We start from the raw sequence: 12952 nt of genomic DNA, 5'->3' as shown, positions 1-12952 counted from the left end.
TTCCATTCTTGAAAATGTCTTTTTTTTGGCTGTCTTTTTGGTTGCTATTTAGTTGGATATATCTGTAATATACCATACATATATGCACTACCTTTCAAAAGTTTGGCGTCACCCAGGCAATTTCATGTTTTCCATGAAAACTCACACTTTTATTCATGTGCTAACATAATTGCACAAGGGTTTTTCTAATCATCAATTAGTCTTTCAACACCATTAGCTAACACAATGTAGCATTAGAACACAGGAGTGATGGTTGCTGGAAATGTTCCTCTGTACCCCTATGGAGATATTCCACTAAAAATCAGCCATTTCCAGCTAGAATAGTCATTTACTACATTATCTTCATTGAAAAAAACTGCTTTTCTTTCCAAAATAAGGACATTTCTGAGTGACCCAAACTTTTGAAAGGTAGTGTATATATTTTCTTTCCATAACCAGTCACAGGGCTCATCATATATTAGTAGAAAGTTGGAAGACATTCTGAAACTAGATACCTTGAAAGAAAAGTCGCCCAAGATTGTTTATCTCTCTACTATTCAGACACAGATGAGCAGCTCCTTGACATTTCTTTCAAATAACACACTTAGGTTTATGCAGCCTCCGAGGAGGTACGTATGGGTTTGTTGAGTGCTTTCTAGTAGCCACAAGATAATTGTCATTAAAGCAGAGCCATTATGATTGTGCAGTGGTACTGTATGCTCTGGTGCTTACGCAGTAATTCATGGCACACGTAAATTACCACCAGTTTATCACATGCAACCACAATGAAGTAGTGTAATGTAAGCCGCCAAACCAAGTTACATATCAGTCTTTGCATGCAGTTTTAGTCCTGCCATTATGCGATTCCTGCAGGGAAGACAACAGCAAGAGTTGCTAAACACTGTGCACAAATATCCAATCGCTGGTAAAGTATCCTTTCCAACATGAGACAGTCAAGAGCTACATGCTGTTACCGAGGTGTAGCAGAATGACATCCGGCAGTTTGTGATTGCATGTGAGACAGTGCATGTTTGCCACCCATTTTAGCATGAAATTGTCACTGTGCCGTGTGACAGCCTCCAAGTCGTGGTATAATGATGCATAATAATGCTTTCTGCCTACCATATGCCACACAATGCAGGGATTTTCTACAAGTTTATTTTTGTTAGCTCGCGGCTCACAAGAGCAGTTCAGCACACAGAAATAACAAGTGATTTACTGAACGCATAATGCATCTGTCCTGGAACTTTACTTTATATTAAAGCTCCACTACATATTTAAGCTAGTAATGAACAATTACAAGAGTCATTATGCGGTGGTTTATATACTATTCATCTACAGCTTTCTGGGGAATTGTCAGTGTTAATATATTTAAGGTAATTATAATGCACAGCACATGACTTGCATCTTCAATTCACAGATCATCATTATAGCCTCTCTTTGTCTACATACCTTTACAATTTTCTGTAAAACCTGTCTGTTTAATATGCTCCAGAAAGCAATATCTTTCCCTCAAACTCATGTATACAGAGTTGCTCATCCTACCAGTAATATGATGCATTTCTGTTTTGGTATTCAGGTCATTCGCTCGCTGTCACTTTCCAAACCTTGTCCAAAGTCAAACACTACCTTCCTACGCATGTACAAACCAAATCAGAACATTTAGAGTGTGTGTGTGTGTCCCTTTATTTCTGATCTTGTGAAGAGTTATTCTCATTTTAGACCTTGACAGTGAGGACATTATGCACTTTCGACTCCTTTGAATTTTGATAAAGAATACATTGTGGGTCCTCACTAGTGTAGCAGTCCAAATGTGTGTGTCCTACCTGCAATCATCTCCATCTGAGCACAGTTCTGTGGGAAGCCGACATTAAGTCAACTGTTCATAAGTTATATTTAGGCATGCACGAATTAATGCTAATGTTTAATGCTAATGTGATGAATATGATTGCCTTGCTGTGTCAATATGTGCTGTCTCATTTTTAGCAACCCGTGTGAGAGGAGATAGGTGAAGGTATTCTTTGTGTATGCATAATACATGAGAAGGTTTGTAGCCTTAAGCTTGTGGAAAACTACACTTTAAAAGGAAAAGACACTTGTTATGAAGAAAGAAAGAAAAGCTAAACAGAAGACACAAGGGCCTGTCAACTTCCATCTAATAATGTCATAAAAATACTAAAATATACTGTAAAAAAATTGTGCTTACAATGGAATTACCGTACTGCAGTAATCCCAAACAGTTTACTCACTGATTTGTCAAATCTGCCGCTGAACATGAGAGTAGACAGCTGAGGCGATGCACTAAGACATGAATGGAGCTTTATTGTGAGATATGACTGTCCTTAGCCTGAGCAAGCTGAGCCCTTGATTTGATGTGTCCCTTGACATATGGTGTAGTCAGAATGTATTACAACAGTGACATATCTTTTACCATGCTGACTTTGTACCGCAGCATGTAGAATCTGAAATCAAACATGCTTGTAATGTTAAAGGTCTGGCTGTCAGCTTTAATTTGAAGGTGTTTACATCAAGCGACAGAAAAGATTATTGCACTCTTTGGCCTTAAAAATCCTTGTCTGTATGGTTGTCTTGCTGTGCTGTCCAAAAAAAAACAAACAAACGTAGGACTATGTATAAAAACAGGCCAAGGTCCAAGAGCAGCTTGGAAAATCTGACAGACATTGCATTTGCATGGAGGTTAAGGTCACCATTGATCCAAACAAGAAGATATTTATATTCACAATCTAGTGCAATAGAAGCTCCATTCAGGATTGACAGCAAAGATTAGTAGTTAGTAGTATTCTGTTGCCCCTGTTTAAAAAGAAAAACCTGCATTTACAACAAGTTTAAAACATGAGATTGTCAGCCCCGAGCTACAATTGTGCAAAGGCTGGTTTGATAGACTGACCATTACAGTTTAGGATTGTGTCATCGGCGTAGTGGTACAATGAAATTTGTTCACTGTAATGAACAGGACAACATCCAAAATAGATAACTGCAGGTTGCTTTGATCAAGTATGGAGCTCAAGTCCTGAGAGCCTAAACCATACATAGAACATCTCTTTTTTGACAGAAGAAAATCTGAAGTGGAGGGGCATTAAATCCTAGAAACAGTTTTTTGAGTAAGGTACTATATATTTTTCAAAATTTGACAAAAAAATTGGTTAAAGGTTGAAGTCTTTGAAACTTAAATCTTTGGGACTATGTCTTTGCTGTTACTCCTGCCTTTTTTGTATTAAATGCAGACATATATCATACCAGTTCAGAGAATACTGTGAATTCTTTTTTTGCATTTCTGAGAAAAAGGTGCAGCGTAAGCAGAGTGAAAGCTGAAAGCTTATCTCACAGTTAAAGTAGATTTTTGGATGATTTTTCTTGACAAAAAATTATGTCTAAGTTTGTTTTTCAAATCAACTCAGGGTCATTTTGGTCTTTGCAAATAGTGGCAAACCTTCAAAACTAAAAAGAAAATCCTTTCTCACCATCTATTGAAATGTAGCTGCTCTACAATTAAGCAGAGTCTCCCAGATTTTTAACCTTAACAGATGTGTAGGATGTTTATCCAGATGTTCAGCATTCATGAGATGACTGTGTGCAGAATATTAATATGCTTGAAGAGAGCTACATCTCAATAAGTGCACTTTAGTGCAAACCAGTGTCGTGACCTGTGTGATGGGAAGACTAGAAAGTATGCAAAGATGCATGGTAGAGCTTCTCGCTGTAGTGCTTCAGGACTAAAGCAGCCATAGCAAATGAAAGAGGTGGGTAGCAACTCTTAGGATACAGCAATTGTTCCATGTGCATTAGTGTGGAGGTAATTTTTGATAAAGTCAGTATTTGCAAGATTATCTTTCCCAAATTTCAACTCTGAACATATGGTCCTCACCATTGTTGGTGATGATAAGAAGAAAAGACACACTGTCCCTTGTGAGATGATGCTGATATGTAATTCTTCATCGAACATAGTAGGAACAAAATACTGAAATCTGTATCTTTTGTTACAGCAAATTTCACTGTTAGGCCTTTTTCAGCACATACAGTGGCTTGCCCTTTGAATTCTACTTTTTCTTGTTTTTCATCAAGCTTTTCCATCTATTTGATTCAACTCTTCTGGTACTCTTTAACAAAGTAAAGTTGAAATTATTCCTTGCAATGTAAATCAGTTGAATCCTTTTTGTTTGACTGAAATTAATTCTTAAAATGTATGTTGATCTTCAATCAGTTCCTTAAAGCCTTCTTCCTTTCTGTCTTACTTTGCCTCACAGGTCCATTGCTGAGTGATGGACGATTGACACACCTCCTCTTCCCTCTGCTCCTCCTCTTGCGGGCACCCCTCTTATTCAGCTTTGGGGAGCGCACCTGCCCCAATTTTTGTCGATGTGAAGGAAAAACTGTCCACTGTGACTCATCTGGATTTTTAGATGTACCAGAAAACATCTCAGTTGGTTGCCAGGGCCTCTCCCTGCGCTACAATGAACTGCACACCCTGCTACCATATCAGTTCGCTCACCTCAGCCAGCTTCTCTGGATATACTTAGACCACAATCAGATCTCAGCTGTTGACAGTCGAGCATTCCAGGGGGTCCGCAGGCTTAAAGAGCTAATACTGAGCTCCAACAGGATCACGTCTCTACATAATTCGACATTCCATGGAATTCCCAACCTTCGCAGTCTGGACTTGTCCTACAACAAATTGGAAATCCTGCAGCCAGGTCAATTCCATGGGCTACGAAAACTACAAAACCTTCACCTACGCTCAAATGGTCTCTCCAATATCCCAATTCGGGCATTCCTGGAGTGCCGAAGTTTGGAGTTTCTAGATTTGGGCTACAATCGAATCAAGGCTCTCACTCGCACCACCTTTTTGGGGCTACAGAAGCTGATGGAGTTGCATCTGGAGCATAACCAGTTCTCACGGATCAACTTTTTTCTGTTTCCACGCTTAGCCAATCTGAGATCACTCTACCTGCAGTGGAATCGCATTAGGGTGGTCAACCAGGGCCTTCCATGGACTTGGTATACACTTCAGAAACTTGACCTGTCTGGAAATGAAATCCAGACACTGGATCCCGCCGTGTTCCACTGCTTGCCCAACCTTCAAGTCCTAAACCTGGAATCCAACAAACTGTCCAATGTGTCTCAAGAGGCAGTGTTAGCATGGATCTCGCTGACCTCCATTAGCCTTGCTGGCAATATGTGGGATTGTGGAACAGGCATTTGCCCCCTTGTCGCATGGTTGAGAAATTTTCGGGGCAGTAAGGACACCACTATGATATGCAGCAGCCCAAAGTATCTCCAGGGGGAGAAAATCATGGAAGCCACGAGGAACCATGGCATTTGTGAGGAAACTGATTACATTCTGACTGAAACACCCTCCCCAATGTCGGAGCTCATTTCTGAAGCCACTGCTGAACCAACCTTTGCCCCGACTAGCGGATCTCCACCTCTGCCACCGACGAACACCTTTGGTCCTATCCCACCATTCAGACCTCGGCCTATTCCCCATCCTACCTATCCGGGGCATATGAGCAAAGACCCTAGAGACTCAATGGTCCGCCCTCGACCCACTCAATTGCCGCCCCCTGAGATGGAGCACATGACTCTGCACAAAGTGGTGGTGGGCAGCGTGGCACTCTTCTTCACCATGTCCCTAATCTTGACAATTATCTATGTGCTGTGGCGGCGCTACCCAGGTGCAACCAGGTTGCTGCAGCAACGGTCCATGGTGGGACGGAAGCGTCGCAAAAAGAGTCCAGAGCCAGAGCAGAACCTCAGCTCCCAGCTCCAAGAGTATTACATGAGCTACAACCCTGCTGCCACACCAGAAGCATTGGAGGTGCTAGGCAATGGCACTGGTTCCTGCACTTGCACAATTTCTGGCTCCAGGGAGTGTGAGGTATGATTCAGCGCCACAGCCCTAAAAATACAAACTCAAAATCAAAATACAAGGCTCAACAGAGAGGTAAATCCCTTATGCCCTGTTAAAAAAACACTTTTGAATCACAGTTAAGCACCCTCGACTCTTCATTCATAACACGCTTGACTTCAAATGTTAGATGTGTCCAATTATTCTAAAATTTTACTTTTAAATGGAACCCCAAAGTGGAAAATAGAAAACAACTAATCTGATTGAGAAGGAGAAATCTACAACACGGGTTCAGCAGACCACATTATAACAATAACGCAACACAGAAATTTGTGTTCACAGAAGTTAATTGAGTGTGGCTTTAATTATAGTTCTTTCACACAGCAGTTATCTCTGTGTTATTTGTTGTCTAAATTTGGTTTCAGTGTGACACATTTGGAAATGATCTTCATGGTATTTTGACCCGAAGAGACCAACAATAATTGGACATTGTCTAACCGATTTGTTGACACCACTGCACATTAGCATGGCATGGCTCACGTGTTTTACAAAAATTTGCTTGGATTGTGTGTTGTGGGAAGGTTTGAGGACTAATACATTAATGTTGCTTGAAGAACCTTACATTTCTGTTTCCAATGCAGAATTTTGCATTATCAATTAATGAATAATTGCCAAGTGTCAGTGAAGTGCGTTGGTTCAGTCAGAATTTGATTTTTCTTTCATAGGACAAAGCAAGTTCTGCTTGAGAACCTTTTATTAGATATAAAAGTGGAATATATCACAAGTTGAACATCCATTTTAGAATCTGAGGTCTGTGATCTGAATGGCCATGTGTATCTTTGCCCTATAACTGCCCTTTAGTGCAAGTTTCCTCACTTGGGGAGTTTTGTGATAATCGGCATAGAGGGGAGAACATGCTATAATCCCAAAGCTTATGATGTGGGTCCCTTTGCTATGACAAGAAGTAAATTTGTAAAGCAGGGTAATCACAATCACCCCAGTGAAAACTGGTTTAATTTCTTGTTTAAAACAATGGCTGTATGATTTATTCACTAGTGGATACAATATAATTCAATTAAATTTTTTTAATATAGCGTCAGTTACAGGTCAAATTGTCTCAAGATGCTTTACAGAACCCATATGCTTGAACCCCCAGAGCAAGCCCTAAGGCGACTGTGGCAAGAACAACACCTTTTTAACAGGTTAATATAGTTGACAAATTATTTAAAATCTTTCATTTGCAAAATATGTGTCTATAAATACATAAAAAAGGGCAAAAAAAGGGAAATTCGAACATAAAGGGGATTTAAACTTGTGTCAAGTGTCTCTTCTACTTAAATTAAGTCATATTAGCTTTGCAGCCTCTACTTCAGTGTTTAAAATCCTGAAATCTGCATTTTTAACTATAATTTATTCTCCTTGTTAACTTTGTGCTTGAAATTTCATTATCTTATTACTGTGAGGTTGCGGTATATTACTCAAGAGACACTCAGGAAAAGATTTGCAAACAGTTGGAGACACAGTTTAACCGAACAGCAAGAATTTCCTGTGATATGCTGCATTCAATTAAAACCCTGTACCGTATTATATAGTAAACGACTTTCCTAAATTATAGATTTTGTATGAGTAAATTAATATTGTTAATGTACCTTGCTGCAGTCTTTCATTTACCATAGTAAAAATGAAGGAATAATTGATTATGTACAGCACGCATAAAGTTTTTGCTGTGGGAAAAGTCAGCATAACTGCAGTGGGACAGTCAAGTGAATATAAAGCGAGCCAACCAAGTCAGTGCGTTCTGTGCAAGCCATAAATCTCTTGATATTGACAATGGAGCACTTCCAGCTCTTACCTTTTAACTTCAATTGTGAAATTATTCTCAAGCTCCTACTCAGTGTTAAGCCAGCAACTTTCCTCATGCACTGCATTCAGAAGGAAAGGCTGACAGTCAAGATGCGGAATGTTCACTTTCTTGGTGAGTTTTCAAGTATTCAGTAGCATTCGTGTGATAAATGTTGATCATATGGGTTATGTACAGGGAAATCTAATAGGCAATAGTAAAGAGGTGTATTTTCAGATTCAGTAGAATCCTGGGGTTGCAATATGTGTTCTTAATCCTGCCTCACTAACAGGATTCTGTACAAGAACCTGCAATTTGTGCTTGGAATCTGTATGTGCAGGATTTCACAAGGTGTGCAGCTAATCAAGCAATCAGTGGATGGGAGTGTGTTCTAGGTGCTCTCTGAGGGAAGGAGCACTTCAAAGGTGCAGTCCGGCGGCAGTTAAGAGGCAAAACCGATGTTAAATATAAACCCAATTAGGATGCTTTTCATCCATATGGTTTTTGGTCCTCTATTACACCCAGCAATTTCCCCTTCAGTAGTTATTCAGTTTCATTTGCAATACGTGTCTTCATGGCAGGGCGGAGAAGTTCTGATTTCTTTTCCCTGAAGCTTGTTATGTTTGCAGAGGAAAAGTCGGTTTTGATGATGAGTCACGATTTGACTGAGCGGATGCCACAGAACTTCACTGTCATCCAAAAACACATAAAAAAGTCATACGTTTTGGTTTTGTAAACAGAGAACTGGATCCCTGAGCATCCCTCACCTCTGACCCGTGCTGAGCTACTCTTCAGAAAATGCAGTGGAGAGCTTTCACAGAATAAGCAAATCTGGGGCTTCTGTGTGTTGTGAATGAAAACCAAACCGAAGACACTTCCTTAATATGTGGGCTTCTGCCAGGTCTCTAATATGGAGACTTCCGTGGTGCATAAGCGTTGGCGCTGAGCGGATCTTCTGACAGTGTTAATTCCACTGTAGAGAGGAATGTAGGGTAACTTACTGTTGTGACTCTCTTAATTATCCACTTCCACCTCACAAGCCTTAAAAACCTCAACCATGTAAGAAAATTGATATTGTGCATTGCAAAGAAGTGCAAAGCAGCTAAGGTCACTGCTTTGTTACAGGGTAAAACGCATTATGAGGATATGTTTGGTGTCTTTTTAAAGAAAAATATATAAATAAGATATGTTCTAAACCCATCATTAATGTATAATCAGTTCAGAAAGAAAGGGCCGGTGCAGTCTTGTGCTTGCTGGGTTTAGTCACAGCTTGACTGCAGTTTGTGACAAAACAAAAGCGTTGTTCTGATTCTCGCCTAGAAGACTGCAAATATTTCTGTAGCAATCAGCGACAGTGTATTGTCTCCCTATATAACCATAATCCAAATCTCATCATCTCGAGAACAATCACGCCTCAACATCACTGACGGGCCTCTGCAGTAGTTTGTTTGGGGGGGTTTTCGACACTGTTGCTTATTTCAGGCGTTTAATAATTGAGAAGCTGGCGTCAGCCCGGTTTAGTTTGATGAAAGTGCCATCTTGCTGGTCGGCACAGCTGGCTGTGCCTTTCATTATGGCTCTGCAGCGCCAGCAGTCCCTGTGGATGGCAATGCGGAGGCACAAAAGCCAATATAACATATTTACGCGGCTATGGCAAGAATTCAGTACAGTATTGTATAGACTGGCACAGAAGGATGTCAGAGCCCAGCAGGACATGGTTTTCCATCTCGTTCACTTCGATCCTGCAGTTTTTGGGGCAAGAAAGTCGAAAATTAACAGCCCCTGCAAATCCAAACATTTGTCATCATCTACTCAAGCTAATTAGGCTCCTGTTCAAGTTGAGGCTGGTTCACCAAAATCCATTCACTAATGCCACATTTACATCACATTATACATACTATGAATGTGAGCAGGTGTCTCATATTGGAATTGTGGGAATTTTATAGCATAAAAGCCATTCACTCATTAAAACCCAATACTAACATAATCAGCTAACTGGAACAAAGACTATGCGTCTATTTGCTTAAATTGCATCCGCTACGATCAGTGATTTATTGTTTTTACATCTAAATAGTGATTTGAGTGCAATTGTGAGAGCCAAAATTGCAATTTTAATTTACAAAACAAACACTGTCATAACATGCTGCAGAGGTAAAGTGTAAACCAGTATTTCTGTCTCACTGCAGAAGAATCACCATCCAAAAATAAAGAGTGGCCGATTGGTTTATGACTAAAAGTGTGTGACTAATGTTTTCCTACCTTAAAAGTCCATATATATCTATACACGTAGGAGATACCTCATGCTTCTCTGCTGCCACCATATTACAGGCAGTTTTCCAGCCAGTTGAACTAGTAGAAAATGTCTGCTGGACCTTTCTGACCACGTTGAATTAAATATTCAATTCAATTCAATTCAATTCAATTCAAATAAGGAATCCATCTGTTAAGCTGAATGTCAATGCAACACTACATTAAACTACTAGGTGAAAAAAATGCTTGAAATTTAAATAAAAATCATTTCTGTGGCTTTTATTTCCAGGTGCATAGAAGTGCCAGATTAATTTATCAGTATGTAGCTCACAACCATGTCCAAATTCTGGATATATAACTGGAAATGAATCATGTGTGAATAAGAGAAATATACTTGAAATGCAATTAGAGACAGAATTGTGAGTGTGTCTAGCAAAAACGTATAAACATAATAAATCTACTTGTATTTACAAAATTATGAACAAAATTACACAACTGAAGCCATGTAAATGCAGCAACAGGGAATATAGTTAGATTTAAATTGATTACATAGGGTAAATAGATCTTAGAAAAATGCAATTTCATATAATAAAGCATAATATAATAGAAATACTAGTATTCTGGTGTAAAAACAACCTATCACCAAGTACTTGCCCAAAGGAACTCCAGAGGAAACTTTTGTTTTGTTGGTTTCTAACTTGCTAAGTAAAGTGTCTTGAGATAACATATGTTGTAATGTTTTGTTTTTTTTCCTTTCTACATATGTCCAATGACAATAAAGTAATTTGAGTTGAGTAAATTAGGCGCTATGCAGATAAAAACTAGTGAAAAACTAATTTAACCAGGCATCCTGCATCCTTGATACATATCTGGTATTTGTGACAAATCAAACAAGAGGATCGCAATTATGTGATTGTCAGCAGGTAGCTGACATAGTGTTCACCTGTTTCCATAGTTACAGTGATGCCGTGACGCTATCTCTCAGTGATACAGAAATCTTTAACAAATCCATGGATCCAGACTATAAACCGCATCACTTCCAAAATCCAATCTCTTGGTACTTGTGTCGTTTCTGATTTTCCCTGAAAATTTCATCCAAATCCGATCGCCAGTTTTTGAGCAATGTTGCTAACAGACAGACAGACAAACCAACACCGATCGTCACGTTACTTCCTTGGCGAAGTAATAACTGGAAAATCAGTGAGTTGTGATGACTTCAAATGTGGATAGACTTCCTGTTTTGACAGATATGCGTGCATGAGCAGACGCCTGTGATGCTTCGTTGCAGAAGGAGGTTTCTATATGAATAATTAAAACCACTGACAAGTGAAGTGAATGACATTGATCGTCCTGGACGTTTAGCACACTCCCCCTATGGAAGCAACCCTCCCTGATGGCAGCCGGACGACGCCCTCAAACTGCCCTGTCCTAATCTGATTGGGCATCCGTGGGATGTACAGGGACAAGCCTGATCCGTCGAGGCTCCAGCCCACACTAGACACAACAAAACACCCCCAGAGGTCCCGTGTCCTTGGCCTGACACGTCACAGCTATTTTGGTGTGGCTATTAAAGGAAGGCGATTTTAATGTTGCGGCTGATTTCATGTATCTCTTTAAAAAAAAAAAAAAAAAACCTCTAGATTGTAGATCTAGCAGATCAGTTCTGCAGCTGTCCGGTGTAAAAGACAAACAGCTGGCGAATGTAGCTGTCGAGATCTTCCACCTAAACATTTAAGCGCGTCATTGCTTTTCGCTGATCAAACAGTTCTGAATCTGAACCTGCATTATTCAGAGCTGTGAAGCAGCTCAGCCTGTCAGTCTGTGAAGATAATATGAAAGCCAGCTCGAGCAGCTACACTGTGGAGCTGTCAACAGTATCACAAGGTAGTCAGTCTGCTGTGAAAACATTGTCAAACTTTCCCGCAGTTTCAGGGACATAATTGCCGTCATCAGTACATCTAACACAACTTTCAAATTCCATGATGCCATTATAACGGAACATATTTGAGTAATGACGAGTTTATCTATAATTAGATGACTTGATGTGTATCGAGGTGATATTTCTCTGTCTGAAAGGACCTTCACAACCAGCCACTGCACTGTTTTATCTGATAAATGTAAAAGCAAACACAGTTATGCAGTTTCTAGAAACCCACAAAGTAGCAATGATGGTCCGGAAAATCACAATCTTTCATCCCTAACAAACAGCGATAAATATAACTTAGGCAATGCTTTCTGTTTACAGCACCAACACCATGTCGAATTGACAAAAAAAGGCGTTTTCTTGTTTTTTTTCCCCCTTCTATTCTGCTGTCATACTGTGAATACAACATAATCACAACAAGTGTAAGCTGTCCCACCTTTTCCTGAGTCAGAAACTTGTCAAACGAATATGTAGACACCCACAGATTCATTGGAGAGAACAATATTTAGCTTTAAAATATGCAAAATCAAGTCACGCAAGTCAACTCTCTGCGGCTATGATGTGAAACAACTGACAGAAGTAAATTTATACAGATTATGTTCCACATTTTACAGCTTTTACACCAATTTAGAGCAGAGTTCAAGGTACGTATAGTATCCTTGACATACTGAGCTCGACCATTGAGGCAACCACGACCACAGATATTGGCTGTTTAGACTGAATGGTTTGCTTTTGAACACCACAAATTATTTTTACAGAACTCCAGCCTGGCATTCAGACATCAGTGGTGTGTGTAGAAACTAAGGATAGACCAATTATTGGAATGGCTGATTATCCCAACAGTTATTTGGCATATTACCAATTACAGGGCTCCAGACCAACTGTTTCACTGGTAGCACCAGTCTGACCAGTTTTCTTATTTGATTGCACCTCCCACCTTGTCACAGGCAAAACGCACTACCTGCTGAACATTTTTTCATGAACAGACACTACAATTTGTTCCCCACATTGCAGGCTGCTGTAGCTGCTGCTTGGTAGCTGTGGTGCTCAGACAAGTGTGTGACCAAAAATGATTTTGAAAAGAGTTAAACTA

At 39.8% G+C, this 12952-nt stretch overlaps 1 protein-coding gene across 2 annotated transcripts in view; it reads left to right on the top strand.

The window, feature by feature from the left end:
- lrrtm4l1 (leucine rich repeat transmembrane neuronal 4 like 1) overlaps positions 1-12952 on the top strand; it is a 65167-nt gene that overhangs the window by 15728 nt on the left and 36487 nt on the right. Inside the window, exon 2 of one of the 2 annotated variants that reach the window (XR_002747046.3) lies at positions 4245-5941. Coding sequence is in view for 1 of the 2 variants with exons in the window: in XM_035955421.2 (XP_035811314.1) it covers positions 4245-5875 (1631 nt within the window). In the remaining variant the exon portion in view is untranslated. The remainder of the gene's footprint in view (positions 1-4244; positions 5942-12952) is intronic. The other variant, XM_035955421.2, reaches the window with a different exon arrangement.

The sequence above is a fragment of the Amphiprion ocellaris genome, chromosome 17 (genome assembly GCF_022539595.1).
Source record: "Amphiprion ocellaris isolate individual 3 ecotype Okinawa chromosome 17, ASM2253959v1, whole genome shotgun sequence".
Lineage (NCBI taxonomy): Eukaryota > Metazoa > Chordata > Actinopteri > Pomacentridae > Amphiprion > Amphiprion ocellaris.
This window is presented reverse-complemented; position numbering and strand designations above follow the sequence as displayed.